This window comes from Channa argus, chromosome 12 (assembly GCF_033026475.1).
Source record: "Channa argus isolate prfri chromosome 12, Channa argus male v1.0, whole genome shotgun sequence".
NCBI lineage: Eukaryota > Metazoa > Chordata > Actinopteri > Anabantiformes > Channidae > Channa > Channa argus.
The window spans coordinates 20,304,474-20,317,873 of NC_090208.1; the positions used below are offsets into that span (position 1 = coordinate 20,304,474).

The 13,400-nt window shown below is 37.4% G+C and overlaps 1 protein-coding gene across 2 annotated transcripts in view; it reads left to right on the forward strand.

Annotated features, from left to right (window-relative positions):
• Positions 1-13,400, forward strand: part of LOC137137704 (dachshund homolog 2-like) — an 89,330-nt gene that overhangs the window by 61,848 nt on the left and 14,082 nt on the right. The window contains exons 4-9 of one of the 2 annotated variants that reach the window (XM_067524318.1): positions 5,022-5,252; positions 6,745-6,914; positions 7,783-7,888; positions 9,385-9,456; positions 12,075-12,175; positions 13,113-13,260. In XM_067524318.1, the coding sequence (XP_067380419.1) occupies positions 5,022-5,252; positions 6,745-6,914; positions 7,783-7,888; positions 9,385-9,456; positions 12,075-12,175; positions 13,113-13,260 (828 nt within the window). The remainder of the gene's footprint in view (positions 1-5,021; positions 5,253-6,744; positions 6,915-7,782; positions 7,889-9,384; positions 9,457-12,074; positions 12,176-13,112; positions 13,261-13,400) is intronic. The other variant, XM_067524319.1, reaches the window with a different exon arrangement.

Here is a 13,400-nt window from a genome sequence, read left to right on the forward strand (position 1 = left end):
TTCTTCTTCTCCTTCTCCTTTCTTGTGTCTTCTTTCATTTCATTCAGAATTCAGTGATTTTTGTTTTGCGTGTTTGTAAAAAGATTCTTTTCATTGTCCGACCTTATTTTTGTTGTAACAGACACTAACACCGGCCTGGGAAACTGCTGCACACAATAGAGCAGAGGAACAAGTGTACAAATGAAAAAGAAAATAAAGCAGGGAAGGACAGAGGGCAAAAAACTCATTGTAAGAGAAAGGGATATTTAGGGTGAGAGTAAAGGGAAAGAAAAAGAAAAGATGTTTTGGTGTTTGATGAGTGAAAGTCGATCACTCAGGTTTGTTCCGCTCTGAGATGGTCATGTGTCTTTTTTTTTTTCTCTCTTTATAAAAATGACAAAAACAGAGACTGGAGGGAGGACTGAATGAGAGTGATGGAAAAGGAGAGGGACAGATTGACGTGTCAATGGAAACTATATCTTTGCTTTTGTCACTAAGAAAGACAAAAAGGGAGCAAAACAAATGGTAGATGTGTAAGTGGAAAAACAAGGTTTTGACAATTGCACTACACTTATTTATTGTGCGATAATCAGTGCTAAAACATTGCATCACTTAAACACATTTAATTATCAAGCTATTTTACTTTTATGAATAAAAACATTCTACAATGAAGTTGTGAGCACATAAATGTTTAATAGTGTACAGTTTAGTTGGGCAACAATTATGTTTATAGGTACATATTTTTTATAAAAAATAACAGTATAATTTAATTTAGTTTGTATGGGAGTGTATTTATGGAGTTCTTGTTGACAACAACATGGGAAAATTAACAGAGGTCACATCGTCAAAAAAAAGCTCTGTCTTCTGACAATGTAAACAGGCTGGTCTGTCTCAGTAGCTGCACAAGTGGGTCTAATATTTGACTACAGCTCCACAGTCAATATCTAAAACACACTTCATGCTATAAAACTGCACTCACTCAGCAGCAACTTTTATAAACACATTTCTGCAGAATTTCCACAAACTGGAATAGGAAAATAATGTAAATTGTGTCATTCTGGGAATCTCAAATGTAAAATGATGTCAGATTATCAATGACTGTCATTTGCCAAACACATATGACTTTTTTTCTAAAAATGTAATACAATGAGCTGAAAGTTATTAACTGTAATAGTTTAATTTTGCCATTAATCACATGTGGCTTTCATGGAGAATTATCTTGAAGTTAACTAAATATCAGCTTATCTGTGGGAAATTAAGAGGAATGCTTCACGTAAATTATCACCAAAATGCAGGACTTAAAAAAATAAAGCCTTACCACAACTTTCTTTAGTCATTATACATCCAGACCTCAGTGTTAGATTGATGGTCTCTTTTTCTGCACAGGAACGGTAAATACAAAATGTACGCATCACTGTGGTAACAGTTTTTGGTACTAATGCGTTTGTAAAGTTGTCCCCAGAGGAGTTTGAGCTGTCTAATAAAATGCCTCAAGTGATGTCACTTAAGTCGTTGTTGGTTTGAAAATAAAATCGAAATCTGTGGGTTTAGTGTTAGAAATAAGTTTGAGGCTACATTGCTGCTAAACATACACAAATCTCTGAGCTGTCAGTACTCAAGTAGCATCATGGGGATTGTAGGCGCTAGGTTGTGAGAAGGAAGAAAGAATTATCTGAGGTTTAAAAACGAAATGTCTCCCTTTTTTGCTTTTTCAATTCTAATTCTAAAGTATTTTTAAGCATAGTAGTTTTTTTCTGTTCATACCAGCTGCCCCTTTAGCAAAAACATTTCAATGTAGGACATGGAAAACATAATTTTACAGTTGTTTAAAAAAAAAAACGCAAAGCCTTTGGAAGGTTAGGTAGGTTGAAGGTTGAAGGTCATTGTCTTTTTAGTACAGAGTTAGCCCTCCATCATGACTAAGCAGGGAAGCTGTGTATTAACTATTGTGTCCTCCCAGTATGGACAATAGGAAGGATTAGTCACTAAAACAATTTTAGTCTACAGATCAAGACAACCTTGAAAAAAAACAAAAACAGGCACGTCCTTTAAACTTGTGCTGTACAAAAAGAAAATTTTAGCAACTGAATTTTATTTGTAATGAATTAAAGTAATTATTATGATTCATCAGTTAATTTGGCTGAATAAGATGAATAAAGCTATAGAAATATATGTTGATAATTGATTAATCTTTTAAATGGCTTACCTTTTCAAGAAAAAAATCCCCAAAAAACTGCACCTCGCTATTTCTAGATATTTAGCATGTTGCCTGATGTTTGTAGATAATACTGTTGTAACACCAACAAAATGATCTGTGAGCAGCTTTTATTTTACTTTTTGACCTGTTCTAGACTAAATAAACAATTGTTAGCTCTCTGTATTTGAAGTTATAACTGGGCGGCTTAAAATTGACAGAAAGACACATGAAACATCGGAGGACAAAGATAGATGTAGAGGTGGAAGAAAATATTAAGAAGCCCAAAAGTAAAAGAGGAAAGAAAGTGACAGAGAGGCAGGAAAGAGAGGAAAAGGCCAGGGAAAAAATGAGAAGTGTGTGTATGTGAAAGAGAGAGAGAACATCTGCCCATCTGTTTATACTTCTTTTCTTCCCCAGTGTAAATGGCAGAGGGGATGAGGCCCAGCTGTCATCTACACACACACACATACACACGCACACACACAGCACAGGGAATTCAGTAGGCAATAATAGAGAGAGACGGTTGCTAATTCAAACTAATGGAGGGAGATGAAGATGGATGAAGGAGGGAACAGGGGAGCAGGGAGAGATGTAGAGGGAGAGACAGAGCTCAGGAATGAATGTGCGAAGAATGTGACTGTATCACTTTTGACAAAAATGAAACACCTGAAGTTAACAAATATTAAAAAATAAACAGACATTTATTCAATGCAATAATACACTTACATTAAATTACACTGTAATGCATTTATTAATGAGTAAAAAATGTCATTACATATTTTTTTTAATAAATTCTGTGGCCAACGTAAACCATGTTCACACAGGAGCAATGCCACGACCTGATCCTGTGTGAGTTGTCATTTCTCACAGCAGGAGACTGTGGCCAGTGCCTAGTCAGAGCGGGACATGATAGAAAAAGCATCCTGCTGGAAACACTGACTTGTTTACAGCCAGTCAAAACAAAAAATTTAAATAAAAGGACTGGTGCTAGTCACCTCAAGGAAACATTATCGATATGTCAAGAGGCTCACTTTTTCACTTGTTCACTGCTCTGTCCACACGTGGGCTCACTCAAATTTCACCTGGGCTTTAAACAAGGGCGGCTAGCAAGACAAAGTCCATCTGAATCAGATGTTTGCGTTTTCACATGAACCTCCTCCAGATTATATCTAGAAAAGTTCAGGGTTGCAGTGCATGTGTAAAAGCGATTATAGTGCATCTTTATTAGGCACACCTGTACAGTCCAGTCCAACTGTCCTGCCCTAAATTACACTTTTATGATGCCTATAATGTTCGGGTTTGTTGACACTGTCATAGAAGTGTTTAATTAAATTATTACATTGACGTTATGGTTAGTAACAAATACACTCTTATATTGTCCAGTACAAAGAACTGGTTGTCTTTATTAGTCTCTATGTGTCATCCCTTGAATAGTCTGGCACCTTGTCCAGGATTTACCCTTCCTTTTGCCTAGTGACAGCTGGGATCAGCCCCTGCACCATGGTGACTCATTGATCTAGAAATGATCTATATATTGACAAATAATTTCTTTTGAAATAAGCCATTGACATGGTAACGCATGCAAATAAGTTGTTCAATCAAAGTTTTTCAAGGCAGTTATTTTTTCAGATTTACACATTGGGTATTAAGATTTTTTCAGATTTCCTTCAATGCGTGCAAGTCAATCTAATTTACGTGGTAGGTAGCCACTGTATGTAATGATTTTCTAATAGAGAAACGACCCTGTATTGTGTCAGCATTGTCATAGCAATGTGTGCAAGTGCAACATTCACAGCTGAGGTGAATTCATTCCAACATGCTACAGCTTTTGTTCGGCTTGATACTAATTAAAAGTTAACAAAATTAAAATTTTTCATGAGTAATCTACAGGAGAAATCGGTCTAACGTAACGGTTTTATCTGTTGTTCTATACACTTCTAGGCTCCACAATCACAGCGAACCACCGCTATATGTAATTATTTAAGTAACAGAATTGACACTTAAGACAAGTAGTCACATTGCTCACCCGCCTCTGTGTTTGAGGTGCTGGAATCAGTCAGTGCAATACAAGCAGTGTGCATTGAACGTGCACTTTATTTTGGCGAATGGTCAATTGAACATACCCAGTGTGAGTGGCAAATGTTTTTTTGTGTGTCCCTACACTCGGTCTGCTCGGTATGAGCCTCAGCAACCAATCATACAATATTTTTGTTAAAGTTAAACTGAGCTACATTATTTAATTGTTTTCTCAAATACCACATGGTACTAGTGTGCACTCGTCAGAATATTTGGATCTACACTTAGTGACTTATCAAGCAGACCTTAGCTACAATGTGTTCTTTTGGAAATAGGTGGGTCTTTCCGAAAGCAAAAATAAAAGTGCAAGAGTGTAAAGAATATACTAAAACCAAGCTGCATACATTATTCTGCTAGCTGACTTACTCCCTACAGTATTAATGCTGATGTAACCTTAACCCAAGTGAGAAATCATTAGCTGAGTTGAGGGGTTTGAGGTGATTTTAGTAGTTCCATTATAACGGAGACATCCTCTGTGTAATATTGACCTATTGTGGAGGCATCCTGGATGTTACTAGATGTACTGTAATGTTAGCTCCTTAATAAAATACACTGTTTATGTGTCAGTCAGCAAAAACGAGCAGCGAGCAGAAATTTGTCTAAATGCGTAACAATTTTGAGTGGTAAGGTAAATCTTCAACTGTCTTTATAAGCTGCATGTGCGGTTACTGTATATTATGACAAGTCACCTTTTGAGTATTTGTTGCTCAGGTTTGACTAGTTTGATATATGGACGGCAGAGCCTCTGTGTGTCTGTACCTTTACCCAGGAGGGAGTGAGTGTTCTTGGGACAAGGAGCGTCTGACAAGCCCTCCTGCTGGAGTGCACAGTGGAGGAGGGGGAGGCGGAGGAGGGGGAGGTGTGGGAGCAACAGCAGTGGGAGGAGGAGCTGGAGGAGGAGGAGGTGGTGCAGCAGGAGGAGTTGGTGGGAGGGGTCCAGCCATAGGACCTGTCAATCAGCAACAACTTCAGCAGCAGCAGCAGCAGCTACTGGCTAACAGTGAGTACACTCCTATAAGGACAGCATACTGTATATCCTAACAGATAACATGTGCACTCAACTGGATCGGAACGAACACACACACACTCAGAATATGGGTGAGTGTGTGAGTTTAGAGGGATGGCAATATTTGTTAATGTACGCCATTTAATCTATTCCCATCTCCTGTATTAACACTCTGTCTGGATTAATCAGCGCACACTCTACTAAATGACTCAATTCATCAACACCACACATACACACACAAACAAACAGAAACACACTCATTCTCGCTCTTTTTCTTATTGCAGAAGTAACATTTTTGCACACACACCCATGGCAGCGGGAGGCGACAAACACTCACATTGATTATTCTTTCACTTCACTCGTCACGACAACAGCAATCAGTGTTATTGTTTCATTGGAATGAAAGCAGCCGCTGCAGTTTTTATGTGTGTGTGTGTGTGTTTATGACTGTTTAGGCAACTCCTCTTTAGTGGGTACATCTTGAGGAAGCTCACTTTTGAAAATGGGGGGCTATTTTAGGGTCAAATGGGTGTGAGGTCAGAGGTTAGAGGTCAAGGTTATGCTTTTAGGGAGGGTTTGGGCTTAAAGGATGAATTAAAGTTAATTGAACAGCCTCACATAGGCTGTCAGATGTGTTGTTAGTGTGTGTCTGCATGTGAAACAGTGAGGAGGAGGGGGAAAATAGGAGAAGACAAAGTGGAAAAAAATGAGATAAAAGAGTAATAGTAAAGGGCAACGAGGATAAAATGTGTAAAAAGTGCAAGACATGAAGGTGATTGCAAGACAGCACATGATTAAAACAGAGAGAAAGCAAAAAGGAAAAAACAGAAGATGTAAAGAAAGACAAAAGGCCGCTCTGACCTCCCTTTTCATTTACCTCATCACGCTCTAACCCTTTGACCTCCATATTTTCTCCCCTTTCTTTTCTTCCTCTCCCTTCTCCTCTGCTTTGTCAACTTTTATTAGCGAGACATTTGACACCAAGATGACACCTCTCCCTCGCCCTCTCTCCTCAAGGATAGGTTCAACACAAGTTCACAGACACAATATCATTCAGTCTTTCTCTCTGTGCTGCTGTCTTCTGTCATCCGCAGTTTGACTTCACATTTTCCCAAATAAGCGCTGGTTAAGATAATAAAATAAATGGACAACTGAGCAAAGATGTATGCTGTTGTCCAACAAATATAGTAATTTCGAGCGTATGCTCAGACAGTTGGCTGAGGCTCAAAACATGCAATAAAAGTATAAACAAAATAACAAAAGTTGAAAATATACAATTTGTTAAAACCTCAAAATGTGGCTTTAATATATCAGGTGAACAAAATCTACATGTCCATATAAATTAGAGCTTGTAAACTAAACATTTAGGGCATGACCACAGCAGTCTATCAAATTCCCGGTCTCCTTCTTGGCTCCCTCATATTCTTTTTACGAATTAACCTATTGGCTGATCAGTGTTGCTGTTCTTTCTCTCTCACTCTCTCAGGATTGGACCTGCCATTTATGATGATGCCCCACCCTCTGCTGCCCATGGGACTGCCCCCTGCGTCTGTAGCCATGGCGATGTCACAGATGAATCACCTCAGTACCATCGCCAACATGGCAGCTGCAGCCCAGCAGATACATACTCACGTACACCGCGCACCTGTCATCAAGGTAACAGACACGTTTGATACACTTAAAAGCTTTGTAAACAAAGAGTGTTATAATAATTTTTTAAAATAGCAACAATAGAGGACCCCAATAGATTCCTTGAGGAACTCCACTTTACTTTTCTATATAAAGGTAGTTTTAAGGTCTACAAATGGTTCCTCTATAAAGGTACTATTTAGGATATTCATAGAAGGATAATGAGTGTTTTTTGAATGTGTGAATATTGGTCACCTGACTTTTATTAGGCTAAAATTAGTTAAGTCCCAGTCACTTCAAGGATATTACTTTTATTTTTCGTATAGATATGTTTGTAATTTATTTAGATACTTCAGGTTGTTGTTGTTTTTCTTTCCCCCATTATATTTTTGTGTTCACTCCCAAGCATTTCTTGTTACCTCACCTGTCCTTCCCTGAAAAAAATAAGTATCACGCTCAGAGTTGGTGAGTTCACACTCTAAAATAAAGCCCAGAATGAAAATGAGTGACATATTTAATGCAACAAGAAAATTATTTTTATTTTTTTAAAGAAATTATTACATCTTTCCTATGTGAACTTGTTTCTTCACCTCAAACATTGTCTCTATTAGTGATGACCACTGGTAACTAAATAAGCCTCCAATCATTTACCCTAGGTCTCACTAAATACTTTTGAACTGCTGCACTTACAGTACCAGTCCCTCAAGGATTTTGTGTTGATTTCAGCTTAAAATGCCTGACTTTGCTGAGCCTTTCTAAAAAAAAAAAAAAGATTGGTTGCAATGATTTAATGATGTTTTAAATTAATTAATGATGTTAAAAATGTGCGAATTCCTGTAGAGACTGACTTTCGTACAGTACACTTTATAGTTTCTCTCTCTCTCTCTCTTTCTAGGAAAGAGTGTGTGACAGTCCCTCTCTGTCTCCATCTGTTGATGAGACCAACACTCCTCTGCAGTCACAGCCCAGCAGCTCAGCCTCCAGCTCGCCAGAGAGACTAGGTAACAAACAAACTAAATACACAGATCAAGATACGACAAAAATAAAAAGCATATACTCTAGATTTGAGCAGCAAAAGTTAATTGATTAGTGAATTGAAAGAAAATATACCTGCAAATAGTTTGACAATTGACCTATTGTAAATGTAAATGTAAATGTATCTTTGGGTTTGGGGACAAAACAGGACATTTAAAAACTCTAGGAAAATGTGACATGAGTAAATGTAACAATTAATACATTTATTAGATGTTTGGTGTATAAAGAAAAAATGGTAAATGGTAAATGGACACTAATATAGCGCTTTTATCCAAAAAGCTTTACAATGTTGATTCCGATTCCATGCAAGGTGCTCACATACAGCCACGGCACATAACAAATAAATCCATATGGAATGATTTTTGCCAATGTCATATCAATGCACTTACTACACAAATAAATACTGTGTTGAGATTTATTAAATACACACACACACATACTTAATACATATGCATGCCTGGTGGGTAAAGCTGACTGATCCTTCAATTGGGCAACATGACTTATTCATTTCATGTAGAATGAAACTAGTTACATTTACTCAAGTACTTCACTCACTGTACATTCTGTCCTGTAATTCAGTGGACTTTGTACCTAAGTTGTATCTCATTAAGATTTCTTTTGCCTCTGTTTGATCAAAAGTAAACTTTTTATTTTCTACATTTATTTGACATCTATCTTTATAGATAAAAATTTTACATACAAAAGATTTGATGAGCAGATGAAAATAATGCACTCTCCTAGATTACACAGGCCAAACATAAATATATCAGCCAGGATAATTATTTTACGTTAATTCCACGGCATTGTCTCTCTTTGGAGATCCATCTCCCTCCAGCTTGCAGCAATAATTTTGTGTGATCATTGTCAGACTTTTTTTGTTGACAAAGCATTACTCTGTTTACTTCACAGTTGTATTTGTGTGAAATATTAAGCATGTCGGTTATAGGACAGGGAAAAGAGACATTAATTGAGTTTGTCCTACAGGCAGTGATTCTCCCCAGGCTTGTTGCAGTTTTATCACATTGCTTGTGTTGGGTAAGGCACTACCCTCAAGGTTGAAGTCAGGAAACAAACATCTTCTGTTTGCAGTTAACACCACATATTATTCTACATGAAGGACAGTAACATGACTGACAGCAGTCCAGTTTTGCAAGATGCGCAATGTTTAGACATTGTTCTGTAGCTATTTCTAGGTAATTTAATCCCCCTGCCCATAGGTGGGTATAAGGTCTTAAAGTACACCTGCTCGAATGCACCACTATACCTCTGCTTCTGCTGTTGTACGTAGATGTAAAAACACTTATTGGAATGTGCGCAGAGTCAAACACATACAGTACACACATTCTACTTGCAGATATTTCTCACACCCACATACATACATCAGAGCATCAATACATGTATGCAAACATACTACATGTTCTCGCACAAATACCCACATAAACTTTTTCTTTTCATTTTACAGGATTGGTGTCAGTTGATGCAGATGTTGCACTGACCAACACTGCGCCCATAAAGAAAATAACAAAGGACAAAGGTTGGACCACACACACACACACACACAAAACACATGAAGACAGTCGATTATCCAAGTGAATCTAAACCTATGCCCACTTTCTTGTGACAACTGACAAATTATCCTCACTTAGGAGGGCTTTCCTCATCTACTGTATTTACACACACACACACACACACACACACACACACACAGAGTGACTAAAGCCAAACACACATGCAGAGAAAAGTATATAGTTACACACACATACACACAAACAGAAACAGAAAAGTCAGGATGTTCTGTTGCTCCTATTGATCGCCTCTCTCTGAGCCATCTATCAAAAGCACGAAGAAGGGAGAGGGAGAGAGCGAGGGGTGAGCGAACAGTGCTAAGTGAAGGAGACATGGTTAAAAAGGGGTCAACAGGTCACACACTAAAAGCATGTGGGGCCTTTTCTCCCTCCATCACACTCTTTACCCTCTCTGTATTTTCCATTCTTACAACACATTGTGTTTTCATCTCTCCCTCCATTTATGCTCCTGACACTCCTCTGCAGACATCAGCAGGAGCAGCAGAAGGAATGATTCTGTCAAAATCAATAGGGGCCACAAAAAAAAGTCTCAAGGGAGCATGGCATGCATCTTTAAATATGATTGGCTTGCATATACATATGGTCAAAGTCTTTGCTGACTTCGACTTGCGTTTAAACAGCAGAGTTTTGTTTCATGCTTGAATGTGGTTGCATCAGTCTTTTTTCTTACAATTTTCTCTATTTCTGCATAAATATACTTTAATATGTCATCAGATTTTCGTTCAATCCTCAAACTAAATAAAGGGAACCCAATTTGTACCAGAAGATATGATGTGTACCAGAAACATTGTTGATCAGCCCTTCACAATGGTTTGAATGATTCTTATGCTAAAATGCTTTGTTGCCAAACACTTTTCATTCAAGCCAAAACGTTTTCAGAGTTGATAAATGGTGGACCCATGAACTTACGTGCCACTGCCAGAGACGCCCTTAGTTACCTTGAGGTTTCCTTTGCTTTGTTTTTGTTTGGCACAATAATTTAATTACAGTATTTACAATAAAGATTGTAATCAAACAAGTAAAAAATGAAAAGATACTTAGAAAATCATTGCGTTTTTGTGTGGATGCATTGTTATTCTGAAAAAATATGTTAATTGCCATAAAACTTTACCATAAAATTCCCACAGACATAGAACATGGTTACTGACCTTCTCAGGGGAAAATAATAAACAAAATGTTCTCTGCTTTCCTCCATCTGGATAGGTATATAGCAGCAATTACTGTAGCAGTATTAAATGATAAACTAAACTTGCTGTTGCTGTGATCAAAATTGACCTTACAGTGTGTCATTTCCCAAGCTGTTTCAGCATTTTTAAAGTAGCAGACGGTTTTCAGGCCATGTCGGATGTTGGTGTTATTAACACCATTAGTGTAAAGAAGTACGGAAGCATACAAGGTTGATCTGATATGAAAGTTCAGTTTTTGGCAACACAAACTCAAAGACATTCTGTTGTTTTTAATGTCGTAACTAACTCATAAAAATGGATTTAATTAGCATTATTTGTCAGGTAAACATCATTCCAAACGTTTTAAGTTTCTACTTTTTTTTTAACTGTTTTCTATATACCCTTGCTCCACCTTTTCTGTATTTCTCACCTTTTCCAATTTCTCTATTATACTGTTTTATCCTCTAATTCTCACCTTTCACTATGTCACCTTCTACCATTTATTTTTCACCGTAACATCTGAAGGAGGAGAGAAAGCCATTAATTGACAAAGAAACACTTGGGGAAATAAAATCAGATGAGGAAAAAACAAGGGTGGAAGTAAAGAAAAAAGGGACGACGAAAGATACAGGAGAGAACGAAATGAGGTAGAGTCTCTATCTGCCACTGCATGGATGCAGTGGCAGATAGAGATGGTGTGTGTGAGTTACAGTGCATCTTAATCAGCGTTAATTTCACAGCAGAGTTAACCCAGTTGTCAGTGTGTTAGGCATTAAGAGCTGAGCAGTGACTGTGACGCACTCGCGATGAACACACACACAAATCAAGGATGTCTTTAATCCTTGCCAATTAGTACCTCACATGATTGCCTGAATACTAACGACCTGTGTGTGTGTGTGTGTGTGTTTGGTGTAATTGATTTCTCTGATGCCGCTTCATTGGCTTTTATACCTTCGTAAACATCAACATTTCATAAACTTCTGTAGAAGCTTGTGACAGAAAACCTTCCATTGCCATTACACTTATTTCTTAATACAAATTTTGAATAAGTGTTTTTTTGAACAGAACACTATTGCTTTATAAAGCATTACATAGAATTTACATTTTTATACTGGCTGGATTGTTAATGTTATGGGAAACACACATTTTATTTGTTGTTGATATAACAGTGCCACAACGTATCTGTAGTATAAAATCCATGGTATTAAAACTAAATAATGTATGTAGTAATAATGACATAATGTCATAACATTAACTGACCAAAATTATGTCATGTTGACAGCAATATGATACCAAGGAAATAAATACTTGTCAATTTTATTTTTGATTTAAATAATTGTAAACAAACCCTGCACTAACAAATAAAGTATCATTGCAATTTTGTTCACTTTTCTTCACAGAAGAGTCTTCGCTGGGACAAGCCTTACCTCCTGGCTTTCCTGCTCCATTCCTATTTGCTGATGGCCTGTCGTCAGTGGAGACCCTGCTCACCAACATTCAGGTGTGACCATGTTTTTACCATTTACAGCACTTTTTGTTTTCATCAAGAAAGGTTTTCAGAGGCTGAAGATTCAAGGAGGAAGAAAGATTGCGACAGGGTTGTAGTATCAAAGGTCATTTAGCAGTACAATAGAAAAAAAATTATATATAATCTGCAGCCTATTCAATTAAATAATAATTACTGTGATTATAGTATTTAGGGGATATTAGTGTTTTAGTTTGAAGACATTAAAGGAGAGGTTCAAATTTTTTCAAATCTGCTTAAACTAAAAAGCAGGTGTCGACAATTTATATGGTATGATGTGACATAAATAGTTACTTTAATATTTCAAGATTAACTTAAGTAATTTTCCAAATAATCATATGCTCCACAATCACAAAACAGATGCTAAAATTAACATTGAATCTTCTCTATTCACATTTGGTCGCTTGTCAGCCTGCAGCCTGAATGAGCTTGTTCATCTGTGCCATAGACATCTATTGTTGTCTAAAAACTATGGAAAACACATCAGCAAGACACTGATTTCAAAATATGGGGAACAGTCACAGTGTGCACAGTTGACTGGCCATGGTATAAGGAAATCCTGCTTCAGAGTATGTGGGGCAAGATTTGTTCTAGAAATTTCGACCACACATTTATTTGACATCTATCTTTGTAATGACGAATTATGACACCCGGTGGATTTGTGTGTGTCTGTCTGATATGTTTTCAATAGGTTTGGGACAACAATTGAAGTCTATGGCACAGACCCAATATACTAAAAGAATAACAGACTGCAGACTGACAACTAACCAAAGCCGAGTAGAAAAGATTCAGTGTTGGGTTTAGCTTCTGTTTGGTGATTTTGGACCATCTGATCAAGTTAGAAAATGCCCAAAATTATCCGGCAAAAGTTATTTATACAGCAATTAGTGAGCTGTCTCTGCATCTTCCTCAGGGGCTTTTGAAAGTGGCAGTGGAGAACGCCCGAGTGCAGGACAAACAGATCCAAGCAGAGAAGAGAGAGCTGAAGATGGAGCTCTACAGAGAAAGAGAGATGAGGGAGAGCCTGGAACGACAGCTCACATCTGAACTACAGAGCAGAGGTTTGATGAAATATCAGTAATGTTTTATTTGAGAAAGAACTTAATTGGGAGGAAAATGAATTTTACCTCTTGAACTCTAAATCTACAGTTAAAATATGAGTTGTTGATATGAGCTGAAAAACCAAACCACAAGAGCTTGA